The 17393-nt window shown below is 47.0% G+C and overlaps 2 protein-coding genes across 3 annotated transcripts in view; one reads left to right on the top strand and one right to left on the bottom strand.

Moving 5' to 3' along the window:
• Positions 1-17393, top strand: part of LOC110523130 (ras-specific guanine nucleotide-releasing factor RalGPS1) — a 306441-nt gene that overhangs the window by 140020 nt on the left and 149028 nt on the right. The gene's annotated exons all lie outside the window — the stretch shown is intronic.
• The window catches only part of angptl2a (angiopoietin like 2a), a 29381-nt gene that overhangs the window by 6411 nt on the left and 5577 nt on the right, over positions 1-17393 (bottom strand). Inside the window, exons 2-3 of the mRNA XM_036976686.2 lie at positions 15187-16115; positions 5079-5272 (exon numbers count right to left, since the gene is read on the bottom strand). Coding sequence (XP_036832581.1) covers positions 5079-5272; positions 15187-16081 — 1089 coding nt within the window. The 5' untranslated portion in view covers positions 16082-16115. The remainder of the gene's footprint in view (positions 1-5078; positions 5273-15186; positions 16116-17393) is intronic.

Raw genomic sequence — 17393 nt, 5'->3', positions numbered from 1 at the left:
TATAGTATGATGGATCTACCTGGCTGGTACTAGCCTATATGATGGGGCTACCTGGCTGATACTAGCCTATAGTATGATGGATCTACCTGGCTGGTACTAGCCTATATGATGGGGCTACCTGGCTGATACTAGCCTATAGTACGATGGAGCTACCTGGCTGATACTAGCCTATATGATGGGGCTACCTGGCTGATACTAGCCTATAGTATGATGGGGCTACCTGGCTGATACTAGCCTATAGTACGATGGAGCTACCTGGCTGATACTAGCCTATAGTATGATGGAGCTACCTGGCTGATACTAGCCTATAGTAAGATGGGGCTACCTGGCTGATACTCTCCTATAGTATGATGGGGCTACCTGGCTGATACTATCCTATAGTATGATTGGGCTACCTGGCTGATACTAGCCTATATTATGGAGCTACCTGGCTGATACTAGCCTATATGATGGGGCTACCTGGCTGATACTAGCCTATATGATGGGGCTACCTGGCTGATACTAGCCTATAGTATGATGGGGCTACCTGGCTGATACTAGCCTATAGTATGATGGGGCTACCTGGCTGATACTAGCCTATAGTATGATGGGGCTACCTGGCTGATACTAGCCTATAGTATGATGGGGCTACCTGGCTGATACTAGCCTATAGTATGATGGGGCTACCTGGCTGATACTAGCCTATATGATGATGGGGCTACCTGGCTGATACTATCCTATATGATGGGGCTACCTGGCTGATACTAGCCTATAGTATGATGGGGCTACCTGGCTGATACTAGCCTATAGTATGATGGGGCTACCTGGCTGATACTAGCCTATAGTATGATGGAGCTACCTGGCTGATACTAGCCTATATGATGATGGGGCTACCTGGCTGATACTATCCTATATGATGGGGCTGCCTGGCTGATACTAGCCTATATGATGGGGCTACCTGGCTGATACTAGCCTATAGTATGATGGAGCTACCTGGCTGATACTAGCCTATAGTATGATGGGGCTACCTGGCTGATACTAGCCTATAGTATGATGGGGCTACCTGGCTGATACTAGCCTATAGTATGATGGAGCTACCTGGCTGATACTAGCCTATATGATGATGGGGCTACCTGGCTGATACTAGCCTATATGATGGGGCTACCTGGCTGATACTATCCTATATGATGGGGCTACCTGGCTGATACTAGCCTATAGTATGATGGAGCTACCTGGCTGATACTAGCCTATATGATGATGGGGCTACCTGGCTGATACTATCCTATATGATGGGGCTGCCTGGCTGATACTAGCCTATATGATGGGGCTACCTGGCTGATACTAGCCTATATGATGGGGCTACCTGGCTGATACTAGCCTATATGATGATGGGGCTACCTGGCTGATACTATCCTATATGATGGGGCTGCCTGGCTGATACTAGCCTATATGATGGGGCTACCTGGCTGATACTAGCCTATATGATGGGGCTACCTGGCTGATACTAGCCTATATGATGGGGCTACCTGGCTGATACTAGCCTATATGATGATGGGGCTACCTGGCTGATACTATCCTATATGATGGGGCTACCTGGCTGATACTATCCTATATGATGGGGCTACCTGGCTGATACTAGCCTATATGATGGGGCTGCCTGGCTGATACTAGCCTATGGTATGATGGGGCTACCTGGCTGATACTAGCCTATATGATGGGGCTACCTGGCTGATACTAGCCTATAGTATGATGGGGCTACCTGGCTGATACTAGCCTATAGTATGATGGGGCTACCTGGCTGATACTAGCCTATATGATGATGGGGCTACCTGGCTGATACTATCCTATATGATGATGGGGCTGCCTGGCTGATACTATCCTATATGATGATGGGGCTACCTGGCTGATACTATCCTATATGATGATGGGGCTACCTGGCTGATACTAGCCTATATGATGATGGGGCTACCTGGCTGATACTATACTATATGATGGGGCTGCCTGGCTGATACTATCCTATATGATGGGGCTACCTGGCTGATACTAGCCTATATGATGGGGCTGCCTGGCTGATACTAGCCGATATGATGATGGGGCTACCTGGCTGATACTAGCCTATAGTATGATGGGGCTGCCTGGCTGATACTAGCCTATATGATGGGGCTACCTGGCTGATACTAGCCTATAGTATGATGGAGCTACCTGGCTGATACTAGCCTATATGATGGGGCTACCTGGCTGATACTAGCCTATATGATGGGGCTACCTGGCTGATACTAGCCTATATGATGATGGGGCTGCCTGGCTGATACTAGCCTATATGATGATGGGGCTACCTGGCTGATACTAGCCTATATGATGATGGGGCTACCTGGCTGATACTAGCCTATATGATGATGGGGCTACCTGGCTGATACTAGCCTATATGATGATGGGGCTACCTGGCTGATACTAGCCTATATGATGATGGGGCTACCTGGCTGATACTATCCTATATGATGGGGCTACCTGGCTGATACTAGCCTATATGATGGGGCTACCTGGCTGATACTAGCCTATATGATGGGGCTGCCTGGCTGATACTAGCCTATATGATGGGGCTACCTGGCTGATACTAGCCTATATGATGGGGCTACCTGGCTGATACTAGCCTATATGATGGGGCTACCTGGCTGATACTAGCCTATATGATGGGGCTACCTGGCTGATACTAGCCTATATTATGGAGCTACCTGGCTGGTACTAGCCTATATGATGGGGCTACCTGGCTGGTACTAGCCTATATGATGGAGCTACCTGGCTGATACTAGCCTATAGTATGATGGAGCTACCTGGCTGGTACTAGCCTATATGATGGGGCTACCTGGCTGGTACTAGCCTATATGATGGAGCTACCTGGCTGGTACTAGCCTATATGATGGGGCTACCTGGCTGGTACTAGCCTATATGATGGAGCTACCTGGCTGATACTAGCCTATATGATGATGGGCTACCTGGCTGATACTAGCCTATATGATGATGGGGCTGCCTGGCTGATACTAGCCTATATGATGATGGGGCTACCTGGCTGATACTAGCCTATATGATGATGGGGCTACCTGGCTGATACTAGCCTATATGATGATGGGGCTGCCTGGCTGATACTAGCCTATATGATGATGGGGCTACCTGGCTGATACTAGCCTATATGATGATGGGGCTACCTGGCTGATACTAGCCTATATGATGATGGGGCTACCTGGCTGATACTAGCCTATATGATGATGGGGCTACCTGGCTGATACTAGCCTATATGATGATGGGGCTACCTGGCTGATACTAGCCTATATGATGATGGGGCTACCTGGCTGATACTAGCCTATATGATGATGGGGCTACCTGGCTGATACTAGCCTATATGATGGGGCTACCTGGCTGATACTATCCTATATGATGGGGCTACCTGGCTGATACTAGACTATATGATGGGGCTACCTGGCTGATACTAGCCTATATGATGGGGCTGCCTGGCTGATACTAGCCTATATTATGATGGGGCTACCTGGCTGATACTAGCCTATATGATGGGGCAACCTGGCTGATACTAGCCTATATGATGGGGCTACCTGGCTGATACTAGCCTATATGATGGGGCTACCTGGCTGATACTAGCCTATATTATGGAGCTACCTGGCTGGTACTAGCCTATATGATGGGGCTACCTGGCTGGTACTAGCCTATATGATGGAGCTACCTGGCTGATACTAGCCTATAGTATGATGGAGCTACCTGGCTGGTACTAGCCTATATGATGGGGCTACCTGGCTGGTACTAGCCTATATGATGGAGCTACCTGGCTGATACTAGCCTATATGATGGGGCTACCTGGCTGATACTAGCCTATAGTATGATGGAGCTACCTGGCTGGTACTAGCCTATATGATGGGGCTACCTGGCTGGTACTAGCCTATATGATGGAGCTACCTGGCTGGTACTAGCCTATATGATGGGGCTACCTGGCTGGTACTGGCCTATATGATGGAGCTACCTGGCTGATACTAGCCTATATGATGGAGCTACCTGGCTGATACTAGCCTATATGATGGGGCTACCTGGCTGGTACTAGCCTATATGATGGGGCTACCTGGCTGGTACTAGCCTATATGATGGAGCTACCTGGCTGATACTAGCCTATATGATGGGGCTACCTGGCTGATACTAGCCTATAGTATGATGGAGCTACCTGGCTGGTACTAGCCTATATGATGGGGCTACCTGGCTGATACTAGCCTATATGATGGAGCTACCTGGCTGGTACTAGCCTATATGATGGGGCTACCTGGCTGGTACTAGCCTATATGATGGAGCTACCTGGCTGATACTAGCCTATATGATGGGGCTACCTGGCTGATACTAGCCTATATGATGGGGCTACCTGGCTGGTACTAGCCTATATGATGGAGCTACCTGGCTGGTACTAGCCTATATGATGGGGCTACCTGGCTGATACTAGCCTATATGATGGGGCTACCTGGCTGATACTATCCTATATGATGGAGCTACCTGGCTGATACTAGCCTATATGATGGGGCTACCTGGCTGGTACTAGCCTATATGATGGAGCTACCTGGCTGATACTAGCCTATATGATGGGGCTACCTGGCTGGTACTAGCCTATATGATGGGGCTACCTGGCTGATACTAGCCTATATGATGGAGCTACCTGGCTGGTACTAGCCTATATGATGGGGCTACCTGGCTGATACTATCCTATATGATGATGGGGCTACCTGGCTGATACTATCCTATATGATGGGGCTACCTGGCTGATACTAGCCTATAGTATGATGGGGCTACCTGGCTGATATTCATTACAATCTCAATCACAAAGATAGGTCTGTGTTAACATTCGTGGGCACAGCGCAGTGAATGTATTGCTTACTTCCTGTCCTCTCTATAGGGAAGAAACTCCCCTTGTTGACGTCTCCTAGTGGAGCTGTGTTGTGCTCTTTTTAGTTTATCTTGATTCAATCCCTCAGAAAGGAAAAGCTATTTTCACTGCCTGTTCTATCTGGGCCTCAAACAGTGAATCTACTGTTCTACGCAAGACCACCTTTTACCTTGTAGGTGTCCCAGTTCCTGAAGAAGTTGACGGAGCCGTCCTGGCGTCTCTGAATGACTGTCCAGCCGCCGGGGTCGTGCCTCTGGTCACACCACACCTGCATCAACCGGTTGGCGTTCTCAGGCTTGACCAGGTACATGCCACTGGTGGCGTGACCCTCCTCTAGAGCAGCAAGGCAGTCCTTGAAAGGCCCTGCGAAAAAGAGGTCCCGATGTAAGTAGTAGTCATGCGAAACAAAAGGTTCAAGGGTTGAAAGCTTGCGGTTAAACACAGCTCTGGGTGAAATGTTTTCCATGGGATGATGTGGTCAAGCATGGTCCAGGGAGCTATTGTGCTCCCTCCTGGGTTTCCTCCTTTTAGTTTGTCAGAACCCTGATTCCAAAGATTGCTGGGAAAAGTTGCCTAGCTTACTCCACTCTCTCAACCCTCCAGCTGAGCTCAATCTCTTCTAATAACCCTGGAAACCGGTTCCCATTTGTTCATCCAGTAAGCTGACTATCTCCATCGTATAGCTTCTTATTCTGTGGTTACACAGTTCTTTTAGAAATCCTGGGGCTCCCAAGTTTTTTTTTTTTTTCTTGCTGGGAAAAAACTCTGTTTTAAGGCCTAGAATTGACTTTGGCTGCAGTTTGGGATGGGGGGGGGGGGCATAGCTGCCGGGAGGCTGACGCAGGCCAAGAACAACACTGGCATGAGGGCTGCGGAGAGAGGTAGCGCTTTACTGGCATACAGTAGCCTGTAGATTATCAGGTACTCTAAAGTTTCTCTTGGAAATAGCACAGCTGTTAATATCATTTTATTGGGCATATGTTCCTTTATCCTGGTGACGCCGATTTACTTTGCCCGAGTGCTGACTAAAGGGGAAACCCTCTAATGTTGAGGTGCACTGGAAACGTCTATGATAAACCCTCGTCTCGACATTTCAGGAAGAAACATTTGACCAAACGTGGCAAAGATTTGTCTCCACATGAGGTAAATGTATTTTACATGAGAAATGTCCAAAATGGCACTGTAGACCACTGCAGTAATTGACATGACCTTGTATTTAAATATTCAGCTTGTTTTTTTTTTTGTTGAGGTGTCAGACTGTCCCTTCCCACCCGTCTAGTTAGCAGTGTTTATGCAAGCATTGCTATCCTATGACATCATTTCCTACTGGCACTCAGTGACCGTTTAGGATTTTTTTTTTCCCCCGGTTCAACCTGAGTGATAATTGCTGTTTTTATGATGACTCCATGTCTAGCAGGATAGCGTGTAACTTTAAGTGTTCAATTCATATTGGACAGGAGTGCTGGGAACCGCACATAATGGTGTCTGGTCCGTAATAAAAATCACATGGATCAGAGAGGAGCATTATCCCCAGCCAAGCTGAGACTTTCTTGGAACAATAAATTGTTATCTGGGCATAGTCAAATAGTTGTGAATTTTCTATCACAACTCTAATTGTGTGTTTGTGTGTGTGTGTGTGTGTCCTCATCTGGGAGCACTGAGAGAACTCCTGTGGGTGTTGTCGCAAGGCAGTTATTTCTAATGATGCCCACACACAACGTGTGGCATGGTGGCAGAGAGCTAAATCACTGTAACCCACACACTCCCTCCCTTTAACACTAGAACCGCCATAGGCCAACTGCCACTGACGTTTAATTTTGTAAATAATTTTTAAAAAATGCCCCTTTTTAAAAAAAGCTAAGTCCTGCTCCTTCCCTGACTTTAACTAAATGTTTGTATTTTACGTTGCTCATTTGTCAGCTTTAAAAAAAATCACAAACAGAAAAGAATTTGGTGCCTTTTTACCTGGGTTTTTTTCACACTTTTTCCTAACTTAATCCGTAAAGACAATGTTCTGTAGGATGTTGGTACCCAGCCAGGCGCTAAGACAATGTGCTGTAGGATGTTGGTACCCAGCCAGGCGCTAAGACAATGTTCTGTAGGATGTTGGTACCCAGCCAGGCGCTAAGACAATGTGCTGTAGGACGTTGGTACCCAGCCAGGCGCTAAGACAATGTTCTGTAGGATGTTGGTACCCAGCCAGGCGCTAAGACAATGTGCTGTAGGACATGGGTACCCAGCCAGGCTCCAAGACAATGTGCTGTAGGATGTTGGTACCCAGCCAGGCGCTAAGACAATGTGCTGTAGGATGTTGGTACCCAGCCAGGCGCTAAGACAATGTGCTGTAGGATGTTGGTACCCAGCCAGGCGCTAAGACAATGTGCTGTAGGATGTTGGTACCCAGCCAGGCTCCAAGACAATGTGCTGTAGGATGTTGGTACCCAGCCAGGCGCTAAGACAATGTGCTGTAGGATGTTGGTACCCAGCCAGGCGCTAAGACAATGTGCTGTAGGATGTTGGTACCCAGCCAGGCGCTAAGACAATGTGCTGTAGGATGTTGGTACCCAGCCAGGCGCTAAGACAATGTGCTGTAGGATGTTGGTACCCAGCCAGGCTCTAGGACAATGTTCTGTAGGATGTTGGTACCCAGCCAGGCTCTAAGACAATGTGCTGTAGGATGTTGGTACCCAGCCAGGCGCTAAGACAATGTGCTGTAGGATGTTGGTACCCAGCCAGGCTCTAGGACAATGTTCTGTAGGATGTTGGTACCCAGCCAGGCTCTAAGACAATGTGCTGTAGGATGTTGGTACCCAGCCAGGCTCCAAGACAATGTGCTGTAGGATGTTGGTACCCAGCCAGGCGCTAAGACAATGTGCTGTAGGATGTTGGTACCCAGCCAGGCGCTAAGACAATGTGCTGTAGGATGTTGGTACCCAGCCAGGCTCTAGGACAATGTTCTGTAGGATGTTGGTACCCAGCCAGGCTCCAAGACAATGTGCTGTAGGACGTTGGTACCCAGCCAGGCTCTAGAACAATGTTCTGTAGGATGTTGGTACCCAGCCAGGCTCCAAGACAATGTGCTGTAGGACGTTGGTACCCAGCCAGGCTCCAAGACAATGTTCTGTAGGATGTTGGTACCCAGCCAGGCTCCAAGACAATGTGCTGTAGGATGTTGGTACCCAGCCAGGCGCTAAGACAATGTGCTGTAGGATGTTGGTACCCAGCCAGGCGCTAAGACAATGTTCTGTAGGATGTTGGTACCCAGCCAGGCGCTAAGACAATGTGCTGTAGGACGTTGGTACCCAGCCAGGCGCTAAGACAATGTTCTGTAGGATGTTGGTACCCAGCCAGGCGCTAAGACAATGTGCTGTAGGACATGGGTACCCAGCCAGGCTCCAAGACAATGTGCTGTAGGATGTTGGTACCCAGCCAGGCGCTAAGACAATGTGCTGTAGGATGTTGGTACCCAGCCAGGCGCTAAGACAATGTGCTGTAGGATGTTGGTACCCAGCCAGGCGCTAAGACAATGTGCTGTAGGATGTTGGTACCCAGCCAGGCTCCAAGACAATGTGCTGTAGGATGTTGGTACCCAGCCAGGCGCTAAGACAATGTGCTGTAGGATGTTGGTACCCAGCCAGGCGCTAAGACAATGTGCTGTAGGATGTTGGTACCCAGCCAGGCGCTAAGACAATGTGCTGTAGGATGTTGGTACCCAGCCAGGCGCTAAGACAATGTGCTGTAGGATGTTGGTACCCAGCCAGGCGCTAAGACAATGTGCTGTAGGATGTTGGTACCCAGCCAGGCTCTAGGACAATGTTCTGTAGGATGTTGGTACCCAGCCAGGCTCCAAGACAATGTGCTGTAGGACGTTGGTACCCAGCCAGGCTCTAGAACAATGTTCTGTAGGATGTTGGTACCCAGCCAGGCTCCAAGACAATGTGCTGTAGGACGTTGGTACCCAGCCAGGCTCCAAGACAATGTTCTGTAGGATGTTGGTACCCAGCCAGGCTCCAAGACAATGTGCTGTAGGACGTTGGTACCCAGCCAGGCTCTAGGACAATGTTCTGTAGGATGTTGGTACCCAGCCAGGCTCCAAGACAATGTGCTGTAGGACGTTGGTACCCAGCCAGGCTCCAAGACAATGTGCTGTAGGATGTTGGTACCCAGCCAGGCGCTAAGACAATGTGCTGTAGGATGTTGGTACCCAGCCAGGCTCCAAGACAATGTGCTCTAGGACATTGGTACCCAGCCAGGCTCTAAGACAATGTGCTGTAGGACCTTGGTACCCAGCCAGGTGCTAATGAGTCTCTCTCTCCTCACTGAATGGGTGATAATTGTGCATGTTACTTCACAATTTAGTTTAAATTAGGCCCAACTGAATGATATGGAGGGTGAAACGGTTGATTTAATTTCGAAAAACAATAGGCTGATGAGTTTGTGTTATCCTTATTTATCAGCGTTGGCGCTCATGTTTATAAATATTTTGACCACGCTCCTTGTGGGTTGATACCATTCTCTTTTACGTTATACTTTGGAAGAAAACAAGCTTTTACGGGACTATAACTCTATTAATAATCGCATTTATTCTAAAGGTAAACAAAGACATACATGTTACAGTAGGCCTTTAGAATAATGCGAAACAAATCCTTGACTCTATCCAAGTAGTTGATGAGCATTGGGAAGCAAACGATTCCAGTCGGCCTGTGAAGCCGGCCCATTGAAGCTACACCTAAACTTATTTCACACATAATAAGACAAGATTACATTGATAATAGTCTGAATTACAATATTATCAGTTGTACCATTTGTGCACCTTGTAGACAGATGCTTGTGCACCTTGTGGATTGACGTGCATCTGATGCTTAGTCTGATGGGGACGCCCGGTAACGTTCTCTACGTTCTCTAGCAGGTACTGATAGGCTGAAAGGCCAGGTGCTGCTACTGTTAAAGGGCGGGGTTTATTTCACACTTTTGACCAATCAGTGTAAATCATGATGTAACCACTCTTAGAGCGGTCTCTCCACTGTTTAGGAGAACACGGGGAACATTTAAAAAATGGCCTGAGGTAATTCAAGCTGTAGTCGAGCTCTGCGGGAAGCTCACTGTCACCTACTGCCAATGAAAATGGGCCAGACAAATCTAATTTGTCTTCTCTTTCGCTTTCCCCCCAGGCCCTTGCGGATACACTCTGGTTCCTAGCATACAGATCTGCTCCTGTATTTATGAGCTGATCCTTCCGCTTTACTTTCTTCTCCTCTCTCTACTGATTTAATGCCCACTGTGGAGAACTCCTGGTCGGACAGAAACTGAAGGCTGTAAGGACTACTGTGTGTGTGTGTGTGGAGGGGGGGGGGGGGGACCCTAAATGCAGGCATATGTCTGCATTTGATATCCCCTAAGCAGTCTCTCGCTCCCAGCTTGTTGTCGATCAACTCCAGGAGGCTCATGTAACTGCAGTTACTTCACCTTTTTTTTTCAGTGGCGTATCGCAGTTTTGCAAGGCCCCCCTTTTTAGGGGAAAACCACTAACTTCCTGCAATTACCCCCAAAATTCCCATAAGGCAATGTTTTATTTATTTCAGTTTTATAGCTAATCTCATGCTATACTACAAATGTTACCACGAGGTTGAGAGAAAATGTAAAATTTAAGATAATTTACTGTAATCCTAAATGGTTTTTGTCCTGGTTAATAATGTGTTCATATGCTATCTGGAGAGGGGGGTCTGCGGGCAGGGAGTGGTACACAAGTGTCTCTTTTCCTATATTAAAACCAGCCCCTATCTAATACTGGTCTGGCTTCTATGAAAACCAGCCCCTATCTAATACTGGTCTGGCTTCTATGAAAACCAGCCCCTATCTAATACTGGTCTGGCTTCTATGAAAACCAGCCCCTATCTAATACTGGTCTGGCTTCTATGAAAACCAGCCCCTATCTAATACTGGTCTGGCTTCTATGAAAACCAGCCCCTATCTAATACTGGTCTGGCTTCTATGAAAACCAGCCCCTATCTAATACTGGTCTGGCTTCTATGAAAACCAGCCCCTATCTAATACTGGTCTGGCTTCTATGAAAACCAGCCCCTATCTAATACTGGTCTGGCTTCTATGAAAACCAGCCCCTATCTAATACTGGTCTGGCTTCTATGAAAACCAGCCCCTATCTAATACTGGTATTGCTTCTATTAATGGCTTCTATCATATATGATTAATAGCCTTTCTGTGTTTGCTGTGCAGTTGTTCTCCCCCCCACGGATCTCTCTCTCTCCTTCTCTCTCCCTGCTTCTATCCCCGCTTTAATTTCCTTGGTTGGAAAGGTGTTGTCATTTTCATAGACCCGGGGGGCTCAAATCCTCCTCACACCTTGTGAATCAGTGGGTTGCTAGATTCTTTCCACTGTGTCTGCCAGCTCGCTCCTGAGAAGCTCTCCACTGCCAGACTGCCAGACTGCCAATGCAATTGAAATGATAAGCTTTCGTTAAACCCCTCTCCTCCTGCAGGAGTGCAAAGGGGGGCATCGACATGTCTCTTCAAGAACAAGGGATTCGTTATTAAGATGGACTAATCCAGTCTGTTGACAAATTGTTTCCAGTTGTCATTAATTCCCTCCACCTGAATATATAATCCTTACTTACTGGGAAACATATATTTTCACACCCCACAGTTCAGCTGCTGCTCCAGTTTCAACTGTTCTGCCTTATTATTATTATTCGACCATGTGGGTAATTTATCAACATTTGAACATCTTGGCCATGTTCTGTTATAATCTCCACCCGGTACAGCCAGAAGAGGACTGGCCACCCCACATAGCCTGGTTCCTCTCTAGGTTTCTTCCTAGGTTTTGGCCTTTCTAGGGGAGTTTTTCCCTAGCCACCGTGCTTCTACACCTGCATTGCTTGCTGTTTGGGGTTTTTAGGCTGGGTTTCTGTACAGCACTTTGAGATATCAGCTGATGTACGAAGGGCTATATAAATACATTTGATTTGATTTTCTTGTGGATTTTAAAGATGCTCTAAAGTTGTAGAAACAAATAGTGATCAGTTGTGCAACAACATTATAGTGGTAGCATTTGTAAAGGCACAACAATAGTAGTAATATAATTCATTTCGCTATGGATTAAGCAGAGACTGCAAAAACCCACAAACATCTTTAAAATCTCGACAGGGATGACTATGATCCCCAGGGCTCTACTTTCCACAGAGGTTAAGATATCCCAGAGCCTGACATTATACTTTCCACAGAGGTTAAGATATCCCAGAGCCTGACAAATTCTACTTTCCACAGAGGTTAAGATATCCCAGAGCCTGACAAATTCTACTTTCCACAGAGGTTAAGATATCCCAGAGCCTGACATTATACTTTCCACAGAGGTTAAGATATCCCAGAGCCTGACAAATTATACTTTCCATAGAGGTTAAGATATCCCAGAGCCTGACAAATTCTACTTTCCACAGAGGTTAAGATATCCCAGAGCCTGACATTATACTTTCCACAGAGGTTAAGATATCCCAGAGCCTGACATTATACTTTCCACAGAGGTTAAGATATCCCAGAGCCTGACAAATTCTACTTTCCACAGAGGTTAAGATATCCCAGAGCCTGACATTATACTTTCCACAGAGGTTAAGATATCCCAGAGCCTGACATTATACTTTCCACAGAGGTTAAGATATCCCAGAGCCTGACATTATACTTTCCACAGAGGTTAAGATATCCCAGAGCCTGACATTATACTTTCCACAGAGGTTAAGATATCCCAGAGCCTGACATTATACTTTCCACAGAGGTGTAAAATATCCCAAAGCCTGACAAATTCTACATTCCACAGAGGTTAAGATATCCCAGAGCCTGACATTATACTTTCCACAGAGGTTAAGATATCCCAGAGCCTGACATTATACTTTCCACAGAGGTGTAAAATATCCCAAAGCCTGACATTATACTTTCCACAGAGGTTAAGATATCCCAGAGCCTGACATTATACTTTCCACAGAGGTGTAAAATATCCCAAAGCCTGACAAATTATACTTTCCACAGAGGTGTAAAATATCCCAGAGCCTGACAAATTCTACTTTCCACAGAGGTGTGGATGTATGTCATTTACTGTTTTGCATGGACAGTACTGAGAGGGTGTTTTTAAGTTGTGTTAGCAGATTCTGTTGAGTGAAGGGTGTTGCTGGAATATGACAGCAATTCTGCTGTAGGTGCATTTTTTATTTATTTTTTTGCTGCCCCAAAACGATCATTTTCTCTATCAAACATTTTCTTTTCCTCTCTAAGTATTAGTTCTGACCTTGCGGCAGACTTACTCACCTGTTGCGTACTACCAATCGAACACTCAACATACTCTTGAATGCCCCACGGCTTCTACGTAGTGATGAAAAGCACCATCCCAACACATTTCATCCCTAAGTGGATGCTGAAAGGTATGTGTTTGTGTGCTCAAATTTGTTTGCAAGTTGTTTAAAAAAAATGTAAAAAATAAAATGGGGTTAAGCCAATTTGTCCCATTTTCAGGCGTTGGAGACACTCCGCCAGTACCTGTCAAACAGAAGCTACCGAGATTATCTGAAAGCCATGTGGGATTGCTGCCACCATTTTGTATTCAATCATCTGTACAGTGTCTCCTGGTTGTCAAAAAAAAAAACCAGGGTTGATTTTAGGCTTTTTTTTGCACTGAGACGATGCTCTGCATGCTCCTAACCCTCAGCAGTCAGCGATTTGTGTGTGCGGTTCTGCTCTCTGCATCCCCACCATGGGATCCTTCTGTTCACTTTCAAAATATGGTTATCCAGCCCTAAGAAATCATGGTTCAGATGCCGCGATCTTCAGATCCTGGATTGGGATGAGCAGTCACAAGGAAGAGTTTATGTTTTCCCGGGTTAGGGTCAACTATGCATTTTTATTTTATTTTTTGCCTGTTAATTTATGCCTGTATTCTTTTCAGAGGAAATATCAGACTCATTACTCTTCTCAGCCTAATCCCATTTTTAAGTCTGCAGTGTATTGAGACATACGGGCCGCTTCGGGACAATGCACGGCTCAAGTAAATATTGTTGAGGTGTGTTTAGATGGGCCGCTAGCCAAGACCCTTTTCCAGAGTCTCGCTGTGTATGCCTGTCAGCTTTTTTCGCCCCCTGTCTTGAGGATTTGTGAGGAGTGAAAGTGATTTTGTTCTGTGTCACAGCAGGATGGATAAATGTACCTCTCTTATGCCTCTGTGACTGAGCAAACTGTATTTTCTTTGGCATGTAGGAACTCTTTAGTCGGAGGCAGACACTTACGAAAAGCTGTCTAGAACAATTTACGAGCTGTATAATTAATGAAACTATTATTTCCATAAATCTGCTGTGAAACCTCATCGAGAGGAGAAGTTTTTACCTTGGAGTGTGCTGTTCATACATTCTCCCTTTTGGATTGACACATCGCTATGGTAACATGGACATAGTGTAAGGCTATGGTCACATGGACATAGTGTAAGGCTATGGTCACATGGACATAGTGTAAGGCTATGGTCACATGGACATAGTGGAAGGCTATGGTCACATGGACATAGTGTAAGGCTATGGTCACATGGACATAGTGTAAGGCTATGGTCACATGGACATAGTGTAAGGCTATGGTCACATGGACATAGTGTAAGGCTATGGTCACATGGACATAGTGTAAGGCTATGGTCACATGGACATAGTGTAAGGCTATGGTCACATGGACATAGTGTAAGGCTATGGTCACATGGACATGGTGTAAGGCTATGGTCACATGGACATAGTGTAAGGCTATGGTCACATGGACATAGTGTAAGGCTATGGTCACATGGACATAGTGTAAGGCTATGGTCACATGGACATGGTGTACAGGCCTTGGCACGAGCTCCCTTTTGAAGATTATAACTGAATAAACTTTTCTTGAGTTTACTGACTTCTCGGACAAGTTGAGTTACTGCTACTGTTTAACCTCATTAATAACACCGTAGAGGGAGAGAAGGGGGGGGGGGGATCAGAAGGGGAAGGTACTCACCTGAGGGCTTGTTTGTGGTGGGTGGCTGGTGAGTGCCGGGGAAGATACTCACCTGAGGGCTTGTTTGTGGTGGGTGGCTGGTGAGTGCCGGGGAAGATACTCACCTGAGGGCTTGTTTGTTGTGGATGGCTGGTGAGTGCCGGGGAAGATACTCACCTGAGGGCTTGTTTGTTGTGGATGGCTGGTGAGTGCCGGGGAAGATACTCACCTGAGGGCTTGTTTGTTGTGGATGGCTGGTGAGTGCCGGGGAAGATACTCACCTGAGGGCTTGTTTGTTGTGGATGGCTGGTGAGTGCCACTGGGCATGGTGGGCAGCGGAGGTGGCAACGCTTTGGAGTTCTGGTCGCTCTGGATTTCATTGGTGATCTGGTTGCTGCGGGTGTATGTGGGTGGATGGTAGGGTTTACTGGCCACTGGTGGCGCTACCGGCCTCTGCTGCGTAGGTTGCTGTGGCAACACGGGGGGCTGAGGGCGAACAGGACGAGACCTTTCTCTCTCTCCCCCGTACGAGTGGCCCCCTCGGCGGCAATGCTGCTCCAACTGCACGATGATGGCGCTCTGGTTGCCGGCGAGGGCGGATAAGTGCTGGTACTTGTGCTCCAGGTCACGGTAGCGCGAAGCCAGCCGACCCATCTCAGAGGTGTGGTTGAGCACGCGGTTCTCCAGCTGAGACACCTCCAGGGCGTTGTCGCGTTTGCGGATGATCTCGTGTAGCAGCTGCATGTAGAGTTGCGTGACGCGAGCGTTCATGTTGCGGCTCTCCTTGCGCAGGAGCTTGACCTCGTTGACGATGCCGCCGTCCACCTCCACCAGCTGCTGCAGCGACTCCATCTGTCGCCGCTGCTTCTGAAGCTCGCCGTTCAGTAGCTCCAGCTCCTGTTTGTTGACCCGGTTCTCTAGGAGGCTGTCGGGCTCCTTGGAGTTAACGCAGATGGCGCCGGTTTGCTTCTGCTGGGGGACGATAAAAGTGTAGGAGCACTTGTCTACTTGCGAGGAGGCGTCCGCTGACGCAGCACGCTTGGTGCGTCCGGCGAAGAGGAACTCCCGCTCCAGAACCTCACCTATGCTCTCCAACTCCTCGGCCTCCGCCTGCAGTGTGGAGCCCGGCCCGCAGACCAGCAGCAGCACCAGAGGAAAAACCACAGGGAGAATCATACTGCAGTCTGTAGCACCCTTACAAGAATGGTCTCTGTTTTTGAAAAATAAGAGAGAAGAGGAGAAAAAATAATCAAGTCTGTTCCTCTCCCAACAACATTCATTGACAACAGACATTCAGTGTAGAAATGTATATTGAAGCAAGTCAGTTTTGAGAAGTTTTAGTGAAAGCACTCCACTAAAGCCATGCCCTGCTCGTAAAATACGGTTGTCTAATTTTCATTGGCACCCTCTGCATAGAAACAGTAACCAACACAAGGAGATTTACGTTCCATCACTATCACACATTCCCAGTCAGCTATCTCAGGTGTTCTACCCGGCCTGATGAATCCCATTTTGAACTGAGAAAACTAAACCAGTGGGTTTATTGGAAGGTGTTTTGCTTCATCTGAATAGAGAACTTGTCAAACTACGACAGGTTTAGACGACATTATTCGCACAGACGGATGATGGCAAATCTGAAATCCAGAGCGACCAAAGATAAGGGGGGGGGGACGGGGACAACCAACTCCATATTAATGCCCATGATTTTGGAATGAGATGTGGTGTCCACACACGAGCAGGTGTCCACACACTGTTGGTCATTGTTGGGGCGGCAGGGTAGCCTTGTCGTTAGAGTGCAAGTTCAAATCCCCGAGCTGACAAGGTACAAATCTGTCGTTCTGCCCCTGAACAGGCGGTTAACCCACTGTTCCTAGGCCATCATTGAAAATAAGAATTAGTTCTTAACTGACTTGCCTAGTTAAATAAAGGTAAAATAAAATAAATGTGTTTTTTGGGATAGGTGACTTTCTTTTCCCCGGGTTAGGGGATCATCACATTTTCATTTGAGACTGGATTGGGAAGTTTTGACTCCAGTGCTGTCATTTTGCTGGGTGTGGTCTCATTGATGAGTGACAGCTTGTACACGTTCTCATATGTACAGGTGATGCTTTTCAGCCTTGTTACTGTGGAAATATCCTCCAACCCACCTGCACCCATCTGTCCCTGATTTGACTTGAACCTCGAATAGCAAGGCATATCACATGGTCATGCCATTGCTTTTAAGTGTGACCTCACTCTTTTCCATTTTAGCAGACTTTTATTAGCCTACTGTAGCTGGAATTTCTATAGGGGGCCTTCAGCCAATTAAAAATGTCTATAAGCTTTGCTTCAATTTAAGTTTGCATTGTTGTGTGACACAATTAGACTTTAATGGAAGCGTTTGTTGTTTTATTGCTTTTGACCAATTACAACAGTTGGTTGTGGCCATGGTTACATGCATAGTTAAAAAAAAAATGGCATTCTAAATTGTGAGTACCTTCCCCCGAGA

Source organism: Oncorhynchus mykiss, chromosome 5 (assembly GCF_057628025.1).
Source record: "Oncorhynchus mykiss isolate SJ-2025 chromosome 5, ASM5762802v1, whole genome shotgun sequence".
Classification (NCBI taxonomy): Eukaryota; Metazoa; Chordata; class Actinopteri; order Salmoniformes; family Salmonidae; genus Oncorhynchus; species Oncorhynchus mykiss.
Note: the sequence above shows the minus strand (reverse complement) of the source record. Positions and strands in the feature narration are given on the sequence as shown.